The sequence below is a fragment of the Pezoporus occidentalis genome, unplaced genomic scaffold (assembly GCF_034315485.1).
Source record: "Pezoporus occidentalis ecotype Australia unplaced genomic scaffold, CSIRO_AGI_Poc_V1 ctg8, whole genome shotgun sequence".
NCBI classification, from domain to species: Eukaryota; Metazoa; Chordata; class Aves; order Psittaciformes; family Psittacidae; genus Pezoporus; species Pezoporus occidentalis.
The window spans coordinates 10,710,293-10,733,224 of record NW_026916158.1 but is presented as its reverse complement, the minus strand read 5'-3'; the positions used below and the strand labels follow the sequence as shown (position 1 = coordinate 10,733,224).

The 22,932-nt window shown below is 40.7% G+C and overlaps 1 protein-coding gene across 16 annotated transcripts in view; it reads right to left on the bottom strand.

The window, feature by feature from the left end:
- NAALADL2 (N-acetylated alpha-linked acidic dipeptidase like 2) overlaps positions 1 to 22,932 on the bottom strand; it is a 489,547-nt gene that overhangs the window by 204,875 nt on the left and 261,740 nt on the right. For all 16 annotated transcript variants that reach the window (XM_062603417.1, XM_062603427.1, XM_062603416.1 and 13 more), the window contains one exon: positions 10,587 to 10,857. In XM_062603417.1, coding sequence (XP_062459401.1) covers positions 10,587 to 10,857 — 271 coding nt within the window. The remainder of the gene's footprint in view (positions 1 to 10,586; positions 10,858 to 22,932) is intronic.

Here is a 22,932-nt window from a genome sequence, read left to right as displayed (position 1 = left end):
TGAAAGACTCAGTCTTATCAGATCCTGAGCCTAACGCTGTCTGCACTGATACAATTTCTCATTCTAGAATTTTAGTTCCCATCATTATGACTATAATATTTTCTTTTGGCTTAAGACATAAGAGTTTTATATATAAGAGGACAACATGGACAAAGATATGAGGATTTTTTTTAATAGTTTTGGTTTGTTTGTTTTTTGAAGATCGATGCAGTATATCTTTTGACAGTAATATAATCTTCAGCTTCTCATACTACTTCATCCTCTAAAATACTCCTCAAGTAAAGCTCATGCCTGGCAAGCACTGACCTGCAGCAGGAGGAAGATCCCTCCTGGGTGACAATGCAGGAGGAGCTTTCCTGCATATTTAAGCAGCTTTGTTCTCTAGTAGTTGAAGCCATTGCCAGACCTCTTCTATGCTTATTCACCTCTGTCTGTCCCTCAAAGACATCAGTATGAAGCAGTGAATCTTACAGGAGAGAAGACTAACTCTGTATGGTAACATAATTCAGTGGAAGGTAAATTCCTTGGAGCATCTTCTTTCTTACACACACCTACTCTTGGGCCAGTCACAAGCTGGTGACTGATTGGTCACCTTTGCTTTGAACTGCAGAACACAGTAACATAAATAATTATGAGAATAGAACTGATATATCTCACAATTAATTGACGTTAAGGCCCTCTGTCCTGGGTTCAGCAGTAGCAGTCATTTTTCCCCTTCTTGGTAGCTGGTGCAGTGCAATGTTTTGACTTTCAGCTCGGGAACAGAGCTGATAACAAGCGATGTTTTGGTTTGGCCAAGGACTTTGTGAGCCTCATGCTCTGCCAGGGAGGAGGGGAAGCCGGGAGGAGGCAGAGACAGGACACCTGACCCAAACTGACCAAAGAGGTATTCCATACCACAGCACGTCATGCCCAGGATGTAACTGGGAGTTAGCCGGAAGGGCTGGGAGACTGCAGGGTTGGAGGAGGTATCGGTCAGAGCTTGGTCGGGCTGGGGGGGCGAGTTATCGGTTGGCTGGTGGTGAGATGATGTATTCTCTTCCCTTGTTATTTCCTTTATCATTATTATCATTGGTGGTAGCAGTAGTGATTTGTGTTATACCTTAGTTACTAAACTGTTCTTATCTCAACCCGTGGGAGTTGCATTCTTTTTGATTCTCCTCTCCGTCCCTCCGAGAGCAGGGGGAGGGCAAGAAAAGGGGGGGAAGTGAGCGAACGCATTACCTGACTGGGTTTAAACCACGACAGTTCTTTTTGGCGCCCAACGTGGGGCACGAAGGGTTGAGATAACGACAGATTTGACTGGATTAATAGTCACTCGTCACAATGCTGATTTATTGGGTCTCAGAGTTGTTTTGCTTGATCTCGCAGCTTCAGAATGTTGTAACTTACGTAGAGCCGGTATTTGCTGTGATAGTGTTTATCAAGTATGGGGCTTGGGCTAAGGTTCTTGTCTCACTGTGCTTTATGGCAATGGCTTGTAATACGGGCGGGCTCCAGCAGCAGGGCGGGACGGACGTGGCCGTGGACTTGTACCTGGCCGTCCGGCTGCTCTTCACCGTCCTGGCCCTCACCCTACTCTCCATCTTCGTGAGGCTGCGGGGAGCCGAGGGGGAGCGGCCCCGGGAGCCGGCGGCAGCCGAAGCGGCCCGGAAGAGCGGCCCCGGGGACCAAGCGGCGGCGGGAGCGGGGCCGGAGGCCGCGAGGGGCCGGCTGCCGGTGGAGGAGGTCGGGGCGGTCGAGGAGCAGAAGGAAGGGGCTGCCGAGCAGCGGGAGAAGGCGGCGGAGGAGCCGAGCCCCGCGGAGGAGCCGAGCCCCGCGGAGGAGCCGAACCCCGCGGCCGAGCCCAGCCCCGCGGCCGAGCCCAGCCCCGCGACGGCCGAGAGCATTCCCCGGAAGCCGCCTGCCGAGCCCCAGGAGGATGCAGGAGACCACGCAGCATTTCCCAGCAAGGCAGAGGAGGAAGAGCTGGACTCAGGAAAAGAGAAGCTGGCGGTGGGAGAGCCGGCAAGCACAGCAGCTGCACCAGCCCCAGTGACAAGTACAGCAGCATCAACTGAGAGTTCTGAAGGTTCTGAATGGCCTTTGGGTGTCCTTGGGACCTGCCTGCTGATTGTGGTGGGGATCAGCATGTTGGCACACACACAGACTGTGTTCTACCCACAACCGTTTTGTCTGATCTCAAAAGTTAAGCAGAGTCAGGTTTGGGTCTTGTCTGGGGTTAGACAACAATATAGGGGGACCAAGAGGTTTTCCCCAAGGCTGGACAGTCATGAGTGGCAGGGTGTGTGGGACAGTATGGGCAAGTATCTAGTCCACTGGGCCCCTCCAGTGCTTTGGAAGCATCGGAGATGGAAGGCAGCTGTATGGAGCCCCCAGCAACAAGCTGCAGAAACTGCTTAAGGGGACAGTGAATTGTTTTAAGCCTGGTGGGCCCATGGCACTTCAGGCCATCAGAGCAGAGATGCAACACAGAGATGGACTCATGATCGAGGGGTGGACTTAGCAATGGACACTATTGCCCAGGTTATTCACGAGTGTGAACACTGCACACAGTCTCTCCTGCTCTGGAAGACTATTACAAGAGATGGAGCCTGACATCATGGACCAGATGGACTCAGCAGCTTTATAGGGACTGGTCTATGCACTAAGATAAGAGTATATTGAAAATATGGGATCTGAGCATGACGTGAATGGTATGGAATAAGGGGTGGATAATGTCCTGGGTTCAGCAGTAGCAGTCATTTTTCCCCTTCTTGGTAGCTGGTGCAGTGCAATGTTTTGACTTTCAGCTCGGGAACAGAGCTGATAACAAGCGATGTTTTGGTTTGGCCAAGGACTTTGTGAGCCTCATGCTCTGCCAGGGAGGAGGGGAAGCCGGGAGGAGGCAGAGACAGGACACCTGACCCAAACTGACCAAAGAGGTATTCCATACCACAGCACGTCATGCCCAGGATGTAACTGGGAGTTAGCCGGAAGGGCTGGGAGACTGCAGGGTTGGAGGAGGTATCGGTCAGAGCTTGGTCGGGCTGGGGGGGGCGAGTTATCGGTTGGCTGGTGGTGAGATGATGTATTCTCTTCCCTTGTTATTTCCTTTATCATTATTATCATTGGTGGTAGCAGTAGTGATTTGTGTTATACCTTAGTTACTAAACTGTTCTTATCTCAACCCGTGGGAGTTGCATTCTTTTTGATTCTCCTCTCCGTCCCTCCGAGAGCAGGGGGAGGGCAAGAAAAGGGGGGGAAGTGAGCGAACGCATTACCTGACTGGGTTTAAACCACGACACCCTCCTAATGAATAAACTAAACAGAGTGACTAATATTCATTACATGAGGTGTTAGACATGAGATTTATTTGTATCTACTGAAAGAGACAGCATATCAGACAGAAAAAACTAGGAATGCCTAATTCTAGAAAAAAGGGAATCCAATGTATTTTCAGCTGTGATTGGTTTGCATTGGTTTTTATTTTATTTCTAAGCAGGCTTTTCTCTGCTGAGATTGTAACTGGTAGGCACAGGCAGAAGTGCTGTATTTCTAACCATCTTAAAAGTGAAATTCTGAACAAAAGTTTCTCCTCAGGACACTTTAGTCCCAGCCAGTGACAGGCTCTGGCATTTTGACTACTAAACACCCGATGCAGTTCTGCCAACTGCACATGGATTCCAAACTTGGACTCGCCTGTGGTTAGCAATTAGGTCTTTGTTGTTGTTTTTTTTTTCACATTTTAAGAATTCAGTTCTCGCCTATTTTTTCAACTCTATCACACATTTTTTTCGTCCTGCTCTGAAAGGTTTCAAAAGACATTTACTTCAAAGGGTTTTCTCTGAGAGAGTTCTTCGCTTTTCAATCTTTCTTACTATTAAGGCTCTATATCCAGGTTTATAGCATTCCTTAAAGCAGTCTCTAGAAAGGTACAGCCTTTGCTCTTTGATACCAAAATTCTTCAACACGGAAGTCAGACAAACTGCTAAAATCTGTCCATTCATATAATGGCAGCCTTATCCTCAACTAGTTTAGATTACATTTAAAACCTGTCATGAATATTGTTTTTTTTCTGGGTTTTGTTGTGGTTTTGGTTGGTTTTTTGTTTGGTTTTTTTTGTGTTTTTTTGGGAGGGTGTTTTGGGTTTTGGTAAGAACTTCTTTCACTCGTTCAAGTGGTCACCTTAGGAGGTTGTATTTGGACTTCATCTCACCATCTCCTAACAGAGAGAGAGGAAATCTTACGACTTTTTGAGGAAAAAAAAAAAAAAAAGAAAAGAAAAAAAACAGAGTCCCATAGGAAAAGCATTCAATCAGCTGATATTATTACACTAGAAAAAATATATTTTTATGATTTTGACAAAATGTTTACCAGTATTGACTGTAAAAAGTTGGAAATAACTTGGTTGGTAGGTGGAGATAACTCCTAAGATAAAATACATTGCTAAGGCTTCTATTGATAAGATTTCTGACAATGAATCAAAGATTAAAATAGTTGCTCCTGATTCATTCCAGCTGCCAAGTAATTCACAGGATAAACCACCATCATTTAGACTTTTCTTCCTTTTGAAAAATAACCAAGTGCAGTGTGTCAGTGTTCTGGGTTCAGCAGTAGCAGTCATTTTCATTATTACTAAAATGTTATTACTGATATTCCATTAATAAAACATCGGTATTGATTCTCAATTAGAAAACGCCAAAAGGTTTTGCCACAGTAACCATTTGCATTTTGAAATCCTGCCCTTCCATGGTACAAAAATCTTGCAGCAATATTAACCAGGCTTTTGTGCATGATGAACTATTATTCTTAGGGAACTGTACAACTTTATTTATTGACGTTTATGTGATGCTTGCCAGAAAACTGACAGGATGTTCTCTAGGACATCTCTTCAATGATCATTTTTGTAGTCTTGACTGCAATTTTAAATTATATAACCTTCACATCGCATTTCACAGCTTTCTATATGTAATTATAATGGAGTGGCAGCTATGCTGCAGTTAATGTTAAATGCTGTTTTTCATTTAAAGGTCAAGTCTATTCTAAACCCCATATTCCTAGTGAGAATGTCTTGAAAATATGCTGTACCTACTTGGCATGCAGAGCAGTGGTCTAAATTACAATTATTTGTGGAAGAGGTTTTTGAGAAACTCTTCTATAAATAAAAGATAAATAAACCTCTTTTAAACATCTAAATATTACAAAAAAAATATGATTTTTCTCGTTTGTATGTGTTATTCAGCCTATAGCCCCAACCATCTGCAAACCAGTATCAGTTGCTAGGGATTTATTTTAGCTAGTAAATGTCTCTTCAGGGACGACATTTTAGAAAATGTTAATAAAAATAATAATAAACTAAATTGGCATGCTTAAAAGGATTAAATGCACGTCTCAAGATTCCCTCTAGCTTGATATTTTGCACCAATGTGCCATCAAAAATGACTGAAAGACTTAGGGTGAGACGCTGTGATTATTTAATCTAAATTGTATGCACTCTCTGTCTTTGGAATTCAAGATGTGCAAGTGAGCAAGGTACAGAAGGCACATTTGGAAATTTTGCCTGGGGATAAAAATAACCTGGGAAGACTTAAAAATTTTCAAAAACCAACCTGCAAACACCAATCTTAATTCAGAAATATTGTTAAGGAAATTACCACTGCTTAGCTAGAGGGAACATAAAAGATAATACAGGTGCACTAATCACATTTCCAGTACAATGAAACCAAATGAAATGAAAGAAAGCTGTTGGGTCAAGAACTTCCTGACATATTATCCCATCAGAGGAACTCATCATTTGGTGCAGAGCTAGAAATACAGAAAGCTTCAAGTACTGCAAGGTAACAGTGCTGCAGTGCTGTAAAAAAGTAGCAGAGAGGGGAGGGGACTATAAGGCACGCAAGTGGGGAGTCTGCATGAGTGCAAAAGATAAGTGGAAGAGGCAGGAGAGGAGAGGAAGAGTCCCATCTTCCTGCACAGCGAAGGATGGATAGAGGGGAGACAACTCAGCACAGCGACAAGAAAACGGGTTATCTGATAACAAGTGAGCAAGCCCTCCTCCTTGTGAAAGAAGATCTGACAGAAAGCAAGTCCTGCTTCCCTTATTCCCATCTTGCCAAGTTTGAAGAATGGTGGGAACATCAGCAAGTGATCTTAACAGATGGGTTTGTACTTTTCGTATTGCTTCAGGTTGCATTAATCTCTGTGGTGGGTTCTCAGTAAGCTGAGAAAATGTCACCAAAACAAATGAACCAGAGCAGGCCGATATGCTATCAACAGATGCAGAGAATCCCTTCTGCATGCTGTAGATAGAGGCAAATAGTTGGCATTCTTGCTTGTCTGCTCCCTACAGCCCCTCCAAAACTAATCAAAGATACCACTGGCTGAGGTGGGAGAATTAATGCCTAAAATCAGCAGAGAAATACCCAGAGAAATAGGTGAAATCTGTGCAGAAACATGGACAATGGCAGGGAAGTGAAGTGATGTAACAGAGGAGTTCAGGCAGTCAGGGAACAGGGACAGAGGAGGGGACAAAGAACAAAGGCGACAGGTGTTGGAAGAAATGTCTTGAAGACGGGCCTTATTTATTTCTGTCTGTCAAAACCCTGCCTGCACATGCATTACCATTTCAAGAATATTGCCAGTACTTTAACTTTTCTTGCATTCTCTCCTCGTTCCTACCCGATAAAGTCCTTTCAGTGTATGAGGTCCAGGAAAGAAAAGTGATGTTTTGCTGGGATTGCCAAGGGTGTCCTTGATGGACACAGGAAGGACACAGGGCCAGCAAAGGCACCTATAGGGATTTGGTGCATTCAGCAGAGGAGTGTAGCATAGCATGAGACAATGTAGTATAGAAGGGGCAGCTAAGGATCTCTGTTTAAAGTATCAGAGCAGAGTTAGGATTACCAAAAGCTCTTTAACACTTCCATAAAGCAAAGAGTGAATAAATTTAAGGTGAAAAGAAGGTGAGGAAAAATCCAGATCACACGAACATAATTTCAGATAATCAGGGAATACAAAGCAAATAATATTCATTTTGCTTTAATTAGTCTGTCCTTGAATGTCGTTTCAACACACCATTGCAGCTGCTAAGATTTTCTCTTTACATTTGCTAAAGGAAAAAGGAACAGAGCAGAAGAACACTGCAACACTTGTTTCTTCCTGAAGTTTGCTATACTCCATGGGCCTGCTTTAAATCAAATGCCTGGATGACCTGAGCACCTTGAAGCAGGCAAGTTGCATCCTTATTCACACTTCACTGCACTCAGGGGATCACTGCTATGTAGGTTAACAGACAGGCTACAATACGCACCCATGCTGACACTACTTAACAATGTGGTACTAAGGGAAGGATGCTGGATCTTTGGGGGTTCACACACACACACGCCTCTCCTTGGCTCACACCAATGGTTCCTCAGCTCACCCCTTCACTGCTTTGCTAGTGAAAGCACATGTAGCCACAGCTCTAAGACCACTGTGCACTGTGATGTCAGGGAGCAGCACATTTGGATTCACCACACTACACACTTGGAGACTGCCTAGATACTGTTTGACAACACATTTTGCTTTAATGCATAAGTTTGATGCAATGTAATTTTTCCTTATAGAGGTATTCTGTTGGCTTGCGTGGCTTTCCTGTTTTCATCAAGCAGACAAAAGGTTTAAACTCTATAAAAGGTGGTTGATATTTTAGCTCTAATCAAAATGTATTTCATGTGTCATTCTTTCCTTAGACTGACCTAGTCTGTGATACATTATTTACATAACTGTTGCAATACCTATTTCAAAACCAACTCGACAGCCCTCTCCAGTACCGTAGGCTGCCCTGCCTGTCACCGTGATGGGTAAACAGTGTCACCTTTTCAGGGCCCGATGAAATACAGAGTAGTAGTAAAGGGTACTATCCATCACAATGACACTAAGTGGGTTTTTCAAGTAGATTTCAGATCACAAATGCTCACATTTTTATTCACAAATGCTGTTTAGACTGCTACCAGAGAGCACAAATTGGATGGCTCACATACAATGGCCGTATGATGAATGGACATGACAGGTGGTCAAAGAAAATGATTCTTGCTATTCTACAAATAATCTTGTCAACATAAAGTAGAGCTGTAGCTTTGCTGTTAGCCAGACTGCAGTTACTTAATGGTTTTATTTGCTTGAACTTCTAGCAAACCAAATATACAAATGAGACACAATGAAGTAGCAGCAGCATCAAAGCAGTATTAGCAATTCAACCTGATTATGTGACACAATAGAAATTTCCTACTAATGACGTGTCACATTTGAAAGAAAATTATTCGGATTATGAGTAGCTATTACAAGAATACCTTTTCACAGGAAAACTCTCATGATTTTGCAATCACAATCCACTAAAAGATATTCAAAACATGCAACTCGTAGTTTCACTGCAAGCAATCAAGTCACCTTCTGATGGCTGATCGCAGCAACAGCCACAGCCTGCTACTTCTCATTTAAAGTCTTCTTACTTCCATTAGTTTAAATAGTAGAAATTACTGTGTAGGATTGAAAGTCTGGAAGGTTAGAACACTATCAACTTATCTGCAGCCTAAACAAATAGGGAAATTTCCCTTTTAGGCAAAACTCTACATCTAAGGACAATTTGGGAAGACATTCTGAAGAATAAAAGATCTGAAGTTTTTTGAGGGTGCCAGGTAACTCAAAGATCTGACTGTAAAATTGTGCACAGTCACTCTTTGGCTCAAACACAAGCTGTAAGTTTTGCCAAAGTGAAGGTCCAGCCCCAGTGTGTACAATGCAGTGTGTGTGGTCCTCATTTCTGCAGAACTCAGAGAAAACTGCCCTGAAATATAACTGAAGCTAGTACATGATTTTTTTTTTTTTTTGTGAGAACAGTGGGTTTCCTTTAATCTGATTAATTTGTTAGCAACACTTTGATTTTCATGAAAAAAAATCTCAAAGGCCGCAACTGTACTTTCACCTCATTACAAATCCTCTTACAAACTTACAGTGAGAAATCAATATTACATATCGAGTTTCTAAGTGATAAATGTGAGAAGCCAAAGCTATTCATTAGTACTTTTTACTTGTCTGTGGAAAAGTTAAAGCATACATCATGCAGGTTAAGACCTGCCCCTGTGTGCTTCATTTCACTTCTTAACAACAAACACAAAGTTGTTGGGTTGACAAAGCCCCAGAACAGAGGCTGCGTGGAGACAACAACCATGAGACTCAATGCAAAAACTGGGCGTGTAAGATAGACAAAAACAAGAGACATTCTCCCAGAGGAGAACAAGAACTCCATTCCTTAACCTCTCTGGGATAAAAACCTTGGACCAAAAAGCTTCAGTGCTTCTAAGACAGCTAAGCTGAAGCTTTTGAACTTCAGGGTGGGAAGCTAAAGGATCACCCTTTCTACCAGCCTTCGTATTTCCTACAGCTAAAAATTTAGAATTATGTTAATAGTCCATAAAACAGATTAGTTAGCAACATGCAACTTAACTCATTTTGACTCATTAAAGGATTTTCACAGTGCATTACTTGCTACCAATAAACTTTCACAAACAAAAGGCAAATACACAACAGTTACATTTTAGATATTCAGTAACTGATGTTACAAATATTAAAATATTCACAAAATATAAAGGTATTTTGGAAGAGGCATCCTCCAAGCGCAAAGCCCTGTACAATTTGTTCCTATATAGTCTATTAGTGCTCTAAGTCATTAAAAACATATGTTCTAAACAACAAAGAAACAAAGATGGAAAAGCTCCACCATCACTGGACTAACATACAATATTTTTTTTACAAAGGAGAAAGAAACAAGTAATATGGTTAGCAATGAAATTGCAACTTTAATATTTCAGAAATATTTATTGAGATTCATACTATCTCAGCTAGGAAAGCAAACAGAAATGACGACCCCTTTGTGTATCCCCAATATATTTGGAAAGCAAATATATGAAGGCAGCTAGCGAAGACAGTGAAGAGGATAAAACAAGATAATCTAAGATCTTATTTCATTTGGCAGGCAACAAATCCCAATAGGCAGATCTCTCCACTGACAAAACTTCCTAACAAAAGCTACAGTGAGATAAAATTACAAATTGTGGTTTTCAAGAGGAAACAGAGCAGATGTGTCAACTGAGCTGCCACAGAAGTAAGCAAGTGAGATCCACAACCATAACTCAGGAGCTTGAAGTATAAGCCCAGTACTCCCATGGTTTCACAGCAGAAAACCTCATCTTACCCTTCCTACAGGTATCCTTCAAACCAGTAGCACTTATATGTCAACAGGGATAAAATGTAGCTCTAGATACAGTTTTCAAATTTTTACACCCAAGCAAAAGATGCCCATTCATAAACTCAGATACTTAAAAAAAAAAAAATAAAATAATACTAAAATGAACAACAACAACCCCCTCCCCCCATATATCATATTATGTGTTCGGGTCTGACTACTATTCAAGTTTGAATTGAGATTGGCCTCATCATATTTTACCTAAATATGACAATCTTAAGGCCAGGCATTTCACCACATGTACTTCCAACCAAGTTCAACAAAAGCTAATGTTTTCTAACTCCATTTCACCACAAATGACAGAGACAAATGGTTATATTACCTCAAGAGTTCCTTTGGCAGAGTAAGCTGCATACGAGTACAGGAGGTCTTGGCTATGAAGTGTTTTGGTCTCTCTGTTGCACTGTTGCCCACTAGGATAAAAGCATTCACCGCTGTTTTTCAGAGTTACTGTGTTTGAAGAAGAGCCCGGTAGGTCAAGCAAAACAGAGTAATTTACCAGCCGGACATCTTCAAGACCTTGGGAACGCCACTGAACCAGAATTTTCATTGCAATGTCTACATCATCTTCTCTAGGGAACTGTAACAGATCTCTGGAAAAAAAACATAAGTAAAAACTGTTTAATTTATTTCCCACCAAGACACTTGTACCTTAATATGCATCAGTCCATAATTTTATTAATAATGTACCACCAAATATGGGGGTTGGGGAGGGAAATCACCCTTCATATTTGCAAATAATTTCTTAGCAACTATGAGACAAAAGCAACTGCTTTTTGTGAAATAAAAATAAGAAAAAACATTTAGAGAAAAAATACTTAATTGAAACAAAGAATCCTCCAGAAATTATCACAGTAATTATTTCAAAATTGATCTCTCCGGTGATGATTTTCTGATACAGCATCAGTTTAACCAAGCACTGAATATAACGAACACTGAAGTAGCACTTATGTGAAGTAGCATTTCAGGGACTTCAGGTAGGGCATGCTGCTGAATATTAACTGCAATTATATGTTTGGTTTAAATTCATTACGTAAAGCAAATTTGCTAAAGCGAATGGAACTGTTCCCCAAAATACTCTGCTGTCAGGAAGTTTTCCTCAGATTTCCTTCCTGCACTGAAGGATTACCTGAGCCAACAGCTTGGCAAGTGTATGAAATGAGTCTGGAAATTATTTTGGCAGTCTCTACCAGATGGCCTAACTGAGACTTCAGAAGGGTTTGCCTGGGCTCGTAGCACTGGGTTTGTACCACTGTTTAACACCTGCTACCAGATGGGCCATACAATGAAAGCAGTGACTGCACTGAAGGACCACACTACTGCCCAGGGAATGCCAAAAGATACAAGATGCAGAGAGTATTTTAAAGATAACTTTAGAGGACAGACATGCTGAGGGGACAACTAAAGACTCTCCCTACTTACCTAGGCAAGCAGGGCTCTCGGGACTCAGAAATAAGACTAAGGATTACAGAGGTATTGATTTCCAAGTGCAAAAAAAACAACAACTGATACTGCCTGAAACTCTTGCTTATAACTTTCTCTTCACAAAAATGTCAATTACATTTAGATGCTTTAGAGTTCTTAATAGAACCTTATAAAATACCTTGGCTGTCTTGCACAACCATCAAAAGCAATGGTTGAATAAAATGGTCTTTAAAAAAAAAACATTATTACAAATGACAGGTTTTTTTGAGAATCCCACAAAGTGCTTTACAGTCACCCCTATGCTACTCAGAACCCAGCTGCAATGCTGCAAGCAGTATGGTCTCAGCTAAAGGTATGGGCACTGCTTCCATTAGGGTCTGCACTAACTCAAGGGTGATCTCCACCAAGGAAAGCTTATGACAGAAAGCAAGCACAATGACTACCTTCTGTTTCAACAGACCTTTCAAAAAGTGAGTATTTACTGCCTAGATAAAACCTTAAAAAAAGGTATAAAGACAATAACACCCATTGTAGCCTAGAAAAAAAAGTTTACTACATTCAAATATCTAATGCCCATTATCACATTATCTGGGTAAAATAATTATTCGAACAGCCACAGGACTTTAAAAGTACAAAAAAATGTATCTGTTTAAAGAAGCATGTTGTATGCTAGGCTGCACTGCAAGAGCAAGGTTATTCACACAGAAAGCTCAAAAACATTATAAGAATGCCGGATTTATGCTGAAGACTTCAGAGATCCTGTCAGGTGGAATTACAGTATTGCAGAATTAATCTTTTTAAATTATCTAAAATAAGTCTTTAAGCAGTCTATACAAAACAGACAAGTTAATTCAATCTGTAGTATATTACAAATTTCCAATTTCCTCTCCTGTGCCTGCTAATGTAGTGATATAAACTTGGGCAATGCAGAAATAAAGTTTTTATTAACATAATCATTAACATAATATCTGCATTTCCCTCAGGAGATAGAAACATTAATAGAATAAACAGTTGAAGAAACTTCTGCCAGGACAACAACATTATGGTCACTGCAACAAGAAGTATTCTATTTCAATAAAAAGAATTAAGCATTAAAAGAAGACACAATAAGCAAGTTGCTCGCTTACTAACATAAGTTAATTTCCACTTCATAATTAAGCATGTCTTTGAAACTTTTGTGACAACATATCTGACTGAGTTAATGAGCACATTCACTATTTACTCCATAATGTCTTTATAGAATGTTAAAATCAAATTGCAAATTATAAGCACACATAATATTACATAAATCAGCACATATTAGACTACTTGGACAAATCTTACGAACATCATCTTAAAAGATATTTGTGGGTTTTCGGTTTTGGTGTTTTTTTGTTTAGATTTCTCACAACCACTTTTCTTTGATATAGTTTTGCTGATTGCATGAATTTAAAGTCTGAGGTAATTTAATTCATTTTTATTATATACTAATTGGATATTAAGTATAATATGTAAAAACAGCATTTCCTAAACCAAATCAAATTCAGAAAACTGTAAAGTTCGGCAGTTTGTCCTGGAAAAATATGAAAAATTCACATGCATTTCATAGTCCTTCTCTGCAAATTGTGAATTAACATGCTTTCTAAAACTTGCAGGGCACTGAGAGTCATAGTAATAAGATTTAAGCAGTGAAAAGAAACAGACCCTTGAGATGATTATGTTTCTCTCTTTTGCAAGCGGCTGCATACTCAGTAGAAATCAATAGCAATGCTGTTGCCAATCTCCATCTACAATACTGCCTTTAATAATGCCAGCCAAATTTTTGATTCCCTTGCATTAAAGAGATACTCTATTCAGTTCAGGTTCAGTCAACAGGAATAACCACAAGTTAATGGGCACATCCTAGTTGCTGTAAATCTGCATTATTTATTGAAATAGAACCATCACAGACTTAAGATTTGATCTCAAGTTAGAATCAATGTTAATATAGCAGTAACAGTCTGGACAATACCATGCTTTTATCAGATACTCCCAAAGAGATTTCCAAAAATTACTGGCCTTTACCTTCTAATACAGATCAAATATTGAACTAATGTACATTTGTCGTGGTTTAAGCCCACGCCATAAATCAGAACCACACAGTCTACTCCCCCCCTGCACCCAACCGTTCTTCCCCCCCCGCTCCTGGAGGGATGGGAAGGAGAACTGAAAGAATGTAACTCGCAGGGGTTGAGATAAGAACAGTCAGGTAACTAAGGTATAACACAAATCACTACTGCTACCACCAATAATAATAATGGTAAGGCAAATAACAAGGGAAGAGAATACAATACCACCCACCGACTGATAATACTCAGCCCAACCAAGCAATGAACTAGCCCTTCCAGGTAACTCTAAGTTAAATCCTGGGCATGACGTGCTGTGGTATGGAATACCTCTTTGGTCAGTTTGGGTCAGGTGTCCTGTCTCTGCTTCCTCCTAGCTTCCCCTCCTCCCTGGCAGAGCATGAGGCTCACAAAGTCCTTGGTCAGACTAAACATTTGAACAGTAACTAAAAACACTGGTGTTATCAGCGCTGTTCCCAGGCCAAAAGTCAAAACCACAGCGCTGCACCAGATACTAAGAAGGAGAAAAAATGACTGCTACTGCTGAACCCAGGACAACATTAGAACAGGACATAAATTTGTTCATGAGTATTCTGCTCCATCTCAAATAAGATGGTTCCTGAACTGAAAAAAACAAAACCAGGAAAAAAAATGGCAGTTAAAACTCAAAAAGCATACCCTACTTCACAGGTAAACTTTTCCTATGTCAATATGATGACAAGATCAAGAAAACATTCACGAAGACACCTTCTTAGATTTCCTGTGTAAACAAGAAGACTATTTTACTGCCTGAATGCCCTAGCCAGCAAAGAGCAGCAGACCATGAATGCTGAAGGTTTAAAGTTCTAAAACTAGAAAAATAATCTTAAATAAGGCAAAGATATTACTGTAATAAAGCCAGGCTTTCTACAGCCTCTGTAGCTTGAGAAGACCAATCTCTAACAGTTGATTATAAAAGATAAATGAACACATGGGCATACACACAAAATACGGCAATTTTCATTTTCAAATTGGTAACCATGGGGAACATGGAGCCATAGCAGCTTAATGGAAAGTCATCTGCTAGAACAGCACTTCTTTTAACACAGCTTGGTAAAGAAGAGAACAAGGTTTGCAAATAAGTCAGCTGCTCAGTGCTGGTGATACACTGGGACACTGCAAAAAAAAACAAAACACACAAGGGACACTGAAAAATTACAATAGGTCACTAACAATAAAAAAATCAGATAATTTAACTCTATGACGAAATTCCTTATCAGGCAATCCTATTAAACTGCTACAACTGCCCCACAAACCAGATCTAAAACTGTAGCAGGATTCTACAGATATAATCTTAAAAATTTAAAGGCACAGCATTTTCCCTCAAAAATGAAGAAAATCAAGTGTGGTTGGTTGGGGGCAGATTTTTCGGCAAAGTACCTGTTTTCAGATTTGGGAAGCTGCAAGCTACATGAGATCGAAGTGTTATCTTGCTTAATACACAGTAGCTGGTAGCAAATAATCAAAAAAAAGAAAGCAAGAAACACATCACATGGGGTTTTATAGACTTTATTTATAGACTTTCATGCATATGTCATTTTTCCTACCCGCAAACTTTGCCCAGGCCAAGTTTTAGAAATGTTTACATATGCTCAGGATTTCAGAACTGGTTTCAGCCCATTAACAGCTGAAATGTGGTAGTATCCACAGTCCTGGGCAAGTACAGAACACTTACACGGACCAACTGCTCAGCATATGCACAAGTATTTTTTGCAGTTGCATCCAGAGTGTTTATTTGTATTTATCACACATAGCATGTACACACAGCAAACAAACTGCATTCAGGAAATACCACCTGCCCAAGCCACATCTGCTTAAATTTTAATTACATGTTCCTGTTAATTGGGGCCATCAGCTGGCTGGTCTCCAACCTGCCTGGTTGGATCTCCCTGGTCTGAGCTGACTGCCACAAACCTGCTGATAACAAAATAAATTAAGAAAACAAACAAACAAAAAAAAAACAACAAAGTTCAAGAGAGGACAAAAGTGAGGTTAGAACATGCAAGAGAAACTCTCAAGGTGTAAACAGGTGTCTACATGCATCCTAGTGCAAGACAGGATCCAGAATCACTTTAGGCTCTTGAGGTTTCATTGCCAGGCCTCCAGCAACTACCCCAGAGAGCACATCTGCAACATGTCCTTTGCCACATCTACCATCACTCTCTATGCATTCTGGGCATACTTTTAGCACAGATATTAACATTAATTTTCTAGCAGTCATGGGTCACAAGAAATCTGGTACTGTGCTCGTTCTTGCCACACCATGACCGTTGCAATGGCTAAAACTAACAAATAAGTTTATTCATATATACCTCCTAAATCATGAACAAAAAAAAATAAAAATAAAATGCTGCTTTACAGCATGAAAGCAATGGAAAGTTCTGGTCAAACATAACACTTGTACACTAAATATAGGTCAGCCTCTATGTGACATGATGCTGCTGCTTGTGTTTGCCTTGGTTTTGGCCAGCCAGGCGCATCACCCACGGTACCCTCTCCACTGGAGATGAACCTCTCATGGGAAGCAACACTTTTACCAGCCCTATGCTGTCATTCAGTTCCTCCTGACAGAAGAATTTATACATGGCTCATCAGAACAAAGTGATGAATTCATGGTCTGTCCTAATGATGGAAAAGCTAAAGCCCTATTCATTCTTGGGTAACAACTTGTCATTAACCACTGCTATCAAAGGGAACATTTACAAATCTGCACCTGCATATTCTACAAATGCTACATAGTGCCTACAATACAGATATCATGCTATTAACACGAAGGAGTACGATTTATGACAGCTTTGACTTTTCACAGACACAGGATAAATGTAACTCATGAAACCACAAAAAAAATACATAACTGCAGATAACAGAATGCCAGCTCTAGATTCGGTTGTGCAGTTACCCAGCAGAAAAATGCTTTTGAAGTTTGTTTTTTTTTTTTTTAAATGTGTATTATAGCTTTTGGATATTTCAGTTAAAAGGGACTTGAATCATCTATTTTGAAAATCACAGAATTACAGAATCATAGCACAGTTAGGCTTGGAAAGGACCTTTAGATCATCTAGTTCCAATCCTCCTACCACAGGCAGGAATACTTCACACTAAATCATGTCACTCAAGGCTCTGTCCAACCTGGCCTTGAACACCACCATGGGCAGAGCATTCACAACTTCCTTAGGCAACCCATTCCAGCACATCACCACCCTCACAGCAAAGAGCTTCTCCCTTATATCCAATCTAAACTTCCCCTGTTTAAGTTTTAACCCATTACCCCTTGTCCTATCACTACAGTCTCTAATGAAGAGTCTGTCCCCAGCATCCCTATAGGCCCGCTTCAAATACTGGAAGGTGGCTGTGAGGTCTCCACACAGCCTTCTCTTCTCCAGGCTGAACAGACCCAACTTTCTCAGCCTATCTTCATACAGGAGGTGCTCCAGTCCCCTGATCATCCTCGTGGCCCTTCTCTGGACTTGTTCCAACAGTTCCATGTCCTTTTTATATTGAGGACACCAAAACTGCACACAATACTCCAGGTGAGGTCTCACAAGAGCAGAGTAGAGGGGCAGGATCACCTCCTTCGACCTGCTGGTCACGCTCCTTTTGATGCAGCCCAGGATATGGTTGGCTTTCTGGGCTGTGAGTGCACACTGAAGCCGGCTCATGTTCATTTACTCATCAACCAGCACCCCCAAGTCCTTCTCCGCAGGGCTCCTCTGAATCTCTTCTCTGCCCAACCTGTAGCTCTGCCTGGGATTGGTCCGACCCAGATGCAGGACCTTGCACTTGGCATGGTTAAACTTCATGAGGTTGGCATCAGCCCACCTCACAAGCATGCCAGGGTCCCTCTGGATGGCATTTCTTCCCTCCAGCATATCAACCGAACCGATGGTGTCATCGGCAAACTTGCTGAGGGCGCACTCAATCCCACTGTCCATGTCATGTATAAAGATGCTGGTCTCAACACCGATCCCTGAGGGACACCACTCGTTACTGGTCTCCAGCTGGACATTGAGCCATTGACCACAACTCTTTGCATGCAGCCATCCAGCCAGTTCTTTATCCACCGAGTGGGCCATCCATCAAATTGATGTCTCTCCAATTTAGAGACAAGGATGCTGTGTGGGACAGTGTCGAACGCTTTGCACAAGTCCAGGCAGATGACGTCAACTGCTCTACCCCTGTCCATCAGTTCTGTAGCCCCATCATAGAAGGCCACCAAATTGGTCAGGCAGGATTTCCCCTTAGTGAAGCCATGCTGGCTGTCACCAAGCACCTTGTTGTTTTTCATGTGCCTTAGCATGCCTTCCAGGAGAATCTGCTCCAAGATTTTGCCAGGCACAGAGGTGAGACTGACTGGTCTGTAATTCCCCGGGTCATCCATTTTCCCCTTCTTGAAAATGGGGGTTATATTTCCCTTTTTCCAGTCATTGGGAACTTCACCTGACTGCCATGATTTTTCAAATATGATGGACAGTGGCTTAGCAACTTCATTCACCAGCTCCTTCAGGACCCGGGGATGGATTTCATCAGGACCCATGGACTTATGCACTTTCAGGTTATTAAGATGGTCTCAAACCAGATCCTACAGTGAGCCCAAGGTCTTAATTCTCACAGTCCCTGTATCTGCCTTCCAAGACTTAGATGGTGTGGTCAGAGCATTTACCAGTGAAGACTGAGGCAAAGACGCCATTAAGAACCTCAGCCTTCTCCAAATCCAGGGTAGCCAGTTCTCCTGATACCTTCTGGAAAGGGCCCACATTGTCCTAGTCTGTTTTTTATTTGCTACGTACCTGTAGAATCCCTTCCTGGTATGTTTCACATCCCTAGCCAAGTTTCATTCTAACTGTGCCTTAGCTTTCCTAACCTGGTCCCTAGCTTTCCACACAACATCCCTGTACTCTTCCCAGGCTGCCTGTCCTTGCTTCCACCTTTTATAATCCTCCTTTTTCCTTTGAAGTTTCCTCAGCAGCTCCTTCTCCATCCAAGGAGGTCTCCTGGCCCTCCTGCTGCACTTCCTTGTAGATGGGATGAAACACTCCTGAGCTTGTAGCAGGTGATCCTTGAATATTGACCAAGAATCTTGGGGCCCCCTGCCCTCTAGGGCTATAGCCCATGGAGCTTTACTAAGCAGATTCCTGAAGAGGCCAAAGTCTGCTCTTTTGAAGTCCAGGGCAGTGAGCTTGCTGCATGCTCTTCTCACTGTCCTGAGGATCTCAAACTTAACCGTCTCATGACTGCTACAGCCAAGGCTGCCCTGGAGCATCACATTTCCAACCAGCCCTTCCCTGTTGGCGAGCACGAGGTCAAGCATGGCACCTCTCCTTGTTGGCTCCTCTATTATTTGCAGACAGAAGTTGAAAATTATATCATGAAAATTATTTGAAAGTTGAAAATTATATGAAAGTTGAAATTATTTTAAATTGAAAATTATATCATGAGCAGGCAGAAAAGTACTTTTAAACAAAACTTCATAGCATTTTTGTACTAAGTTAGGTCCACCCAGACTTTCTCAGGGGTACCTGACCATAAGTACCTTCTCCTGTCATTGTATGAATCCATACACAAAAGCTCCAGGCCAAACCTTCCATTTTCCTGAGAAGTTCTTTGTCACAGGATTGAAGAACACCCTCAGCTTGTCTGCTATTACCCACTGCATCACAGTCCAATGACTGATTTTCTTTTTATTTTTTTTTTTGATAAAACTAATGGGGTAGTTCAAATCCCCCTTGCCAACATAAGGATACAAGCCAAACTTGCATTCAAGGCAGACGGTGCAAAGCACTGAAAAATGACTGACTCTCTCACTCCGTGATTCAAGTTTACTGGAAAACAAGCAATTCATTGCTCCTCTACACTAAACATTACAAAGTCATAAAATGGCCACAGATGAGCTTTCTAAAGCTTTCTAAGAGATGCAGATGTCAGTTATGCTGACATCTAGCTAGCATCCAAATCTTCCGAATGCTTCAGAACATCAGAATGCCAATGAGGAGTTCCAATAAGACTCTAGCAAATGATTGCCCAGGAGAGGGTAAAAACAGTGCAACCACACCAAATCCCTCAACTACTCTTCTAGTCTGTTTTAAACTTTGAGCATTTTTGACAAAAATCTATACCTCAAAATATCTGTGATCTCTTAGAGAGTGTTCAGTTCACCTTACTTCTCAGAAATAACATGCCATTCTAAACTAAAAAAGGCTCTTCCAGATCTATTTGTTTAATAAAGCAAATCTTCAAGTTACTCGATCTTTTATTGTGGAAACAAACACCTGTGGTTAAAGGCAATGACTTCCCTATTCTAGCATCACAGAAACAACACAATAGTATTTTAAAATAGTGTTAATGTAACAGAATGCTCTACATATTCACTCATAGTTCAAGAGCCCATCACATTTTAATGGTCTATTAATGGAAAACTACTAATTACACCTTCTTATTGACAGAGAAGGAAAACTGTTGAAAACTGTTACTGATGTATGTAAGTGCAGCAACTAATGAAGTCATATGATTTATGAGTTAATCTAATGAGTTAAACTCTGTCACAACTCAGAGTATATGGCCAGATCCACCAACAAATCATCAACTGACATTTGTAAACATCACATCAATGAATCCAAGACATCCAAGGTTTGATCTCAATAAGCAAGCCATCTGCAAATACATTACATTCAAAAACGAAATTCAGTACATGTGCACCATGTAAAAATTATGTAAGTTTATATCAGTTCTGAATCCCTTCACTCTGATTTTCAGTAATTCCTGATACTGTAAGTCACAATGTCAGAAGCAACTGTAGGTATAAATTGCATCCCAGCATAAGGAAGGTTCTTGTTTTGTTCTTCTGTGTATGTTCTTCTAAATCAATGTAGTGAATACTCAGTATTCCATGAATCAGCAGCATCTGCAAGTGTCAGTCATAAAATTCCTTCAACTAAGGTCCAAAAAACTGTTGCATATGTGCACCAGGGTTTGAGTCCAGAAACTGCTGGGCTAAGAAGTCTTTATTTAATTCAGATCCTTTTCAAGTCAGCCAAAAAGACCTTGAACATACGCAAAATATGTTATCTGGGTTGTAAATTTGATAGCAGCTGTCTTGAATACATCAGATTTTCAAAAATAAAGACCTTCTTAATACAGTTTTTATTTGCAGTATGGAAAATGGATGGGGAAAAAAAATTAGATTACAGAACTTTATAATGAATTGGCTTATCAACAGAGCACAAAATACAGTAAAATGCATTGGCCAAAAGTAAAGGTTGTTCAAACATGTTAATTTGCAATGGACTATGAGCAAGTGTGATCAGCTGTCGTCTTGAAGTAACTTGTTAAATTACTGCTTTCTGATCACTTACCATCATGTAGGCAAAATGTGAAAGGCAGCTGACTTTGATATTAAACCAGATGCTCAAGAAATGAAACCCACAAAACTACAGAAGTTTTTAAAAATGTTTAGGATAAGCAAGTCACTCAGCAGCAGACCAGTACACAATGACAGACATAGGAACAGAAACCAGACTGTGGGTTTCAGTTATCAAAACATTTCTCCCCCACCGCTGTGGAGACACATTAAAAACTACAGGATGATAACGGCTACCCATGTTCAGAATCACTAATGACCCACAGAAACCTTGGTATGGAGAACAACAGCTCCAGAACCTCAAATGGGCTGCTTTCAAAAATCTGAAGGACTCTTATTCCAGATGGAGATGAGACAGGAGATATCTTTTACATTGTATCCTTCAGTGCAAAAGAAGCCATTGCCATGTTCATTGTTCCTTTTGCTTACATGAAGGTTTAGGTGAGAGGGTCTGCATTTAGGAAAGCAAGCAAATCTCTCTCCTTCCTAACACTGAGCTCACAGTCTTCAAACACCACAAACAGCACTGACCTAGTCCTTCACACATTTCTTGGTTTTAATAGAGTGAACTGTTTAACAGATGAACTGCCTGTAAAAAACCCTTTCAATATATACATAATGTCTTCTTTTGCAAGAGGATGCCTCAAAATGATGCCATTTTCTTTCCAAATCATTAAGATCACAAAAATTTTTTTTCTTACTAACTTCCATAGTTGCTAAGTTTCAGTCACAAAATCAGGGTTTCCTCTACGGCATACAGGATTGTGTGTGTTTGTTTAACAACACAATCTGCGTCTCTGCACAATTCCATCTAAAGTATTTAAAATAAACTTGTGTTATGTCTGAAGATATAACAGCATTCTCTATGACTTAACCTAAGCCTTTGTTTTGTACACACAAGGGTATCTTAGCTTTCTGTTTTAAATACAGCAAAGGGAAACTAATTTTCTTCAGTTTATAGGTCTAATTGTTTAACAATAGCATTTGCTATTATTTTCTCCTAATGCAAGAAAGGAACGAGGTCCCAAGCTGATGGCAGTGCAGCTGAAGCAGGACGGTAAAATGGCATTCCCCTACCTTGAAAGTGTTTGCATGTAGCCCTGCATTCACAGGCAGAGCACTGACCCAGCAAAACTTCACAATGATACTATCTTCTTTTCTTCCCAGACCACAGGGGATATGTCAGTGTCTCAATAAAATGCGACCAGCTGCATAATCAAGTCCAAGGGGTACCTTTTACTGTTGAAGACAATTACGTTTACTTACAGCAAGAGAGCATTTCTGCATGTATGTGAATAGCAGTTTTTATATAGAAAATGTATTGATCAAAACCCCCCTTGAATCCTTACTTTTTATATAGAAAATCTGATTTAAAAAAAAAATAAAAAATCTCAATACTGCCCAACTGACAGCACTTGAATTCCTTTCAATTACCGAACGTTAGGTTACACTGGGAACTGAAATGCAATTACATTGAATGCCAGGTGATATTCTGATGGCACTGGACATCTTTATTTGAACTGTATGATTTAACTTTTGAATAATATCCCAGTTCCCAAAGGTCAATGAAGAATTAAGAGGGTATGCTAACTCAAAATCCTAGAAAGTCAGCAATGCTTAGAAAAGCTAGCTATTATTTGAAGATTAAGGATTATTTGGAATTAACTAAATCCCCAAATAAATGTTTAATTTTTAAAATTAAAAAAGGTAAAACCTTCATTTTTATCTCATGAATCTCAAGAAGTTAGCCCTACACACAGGAAAGC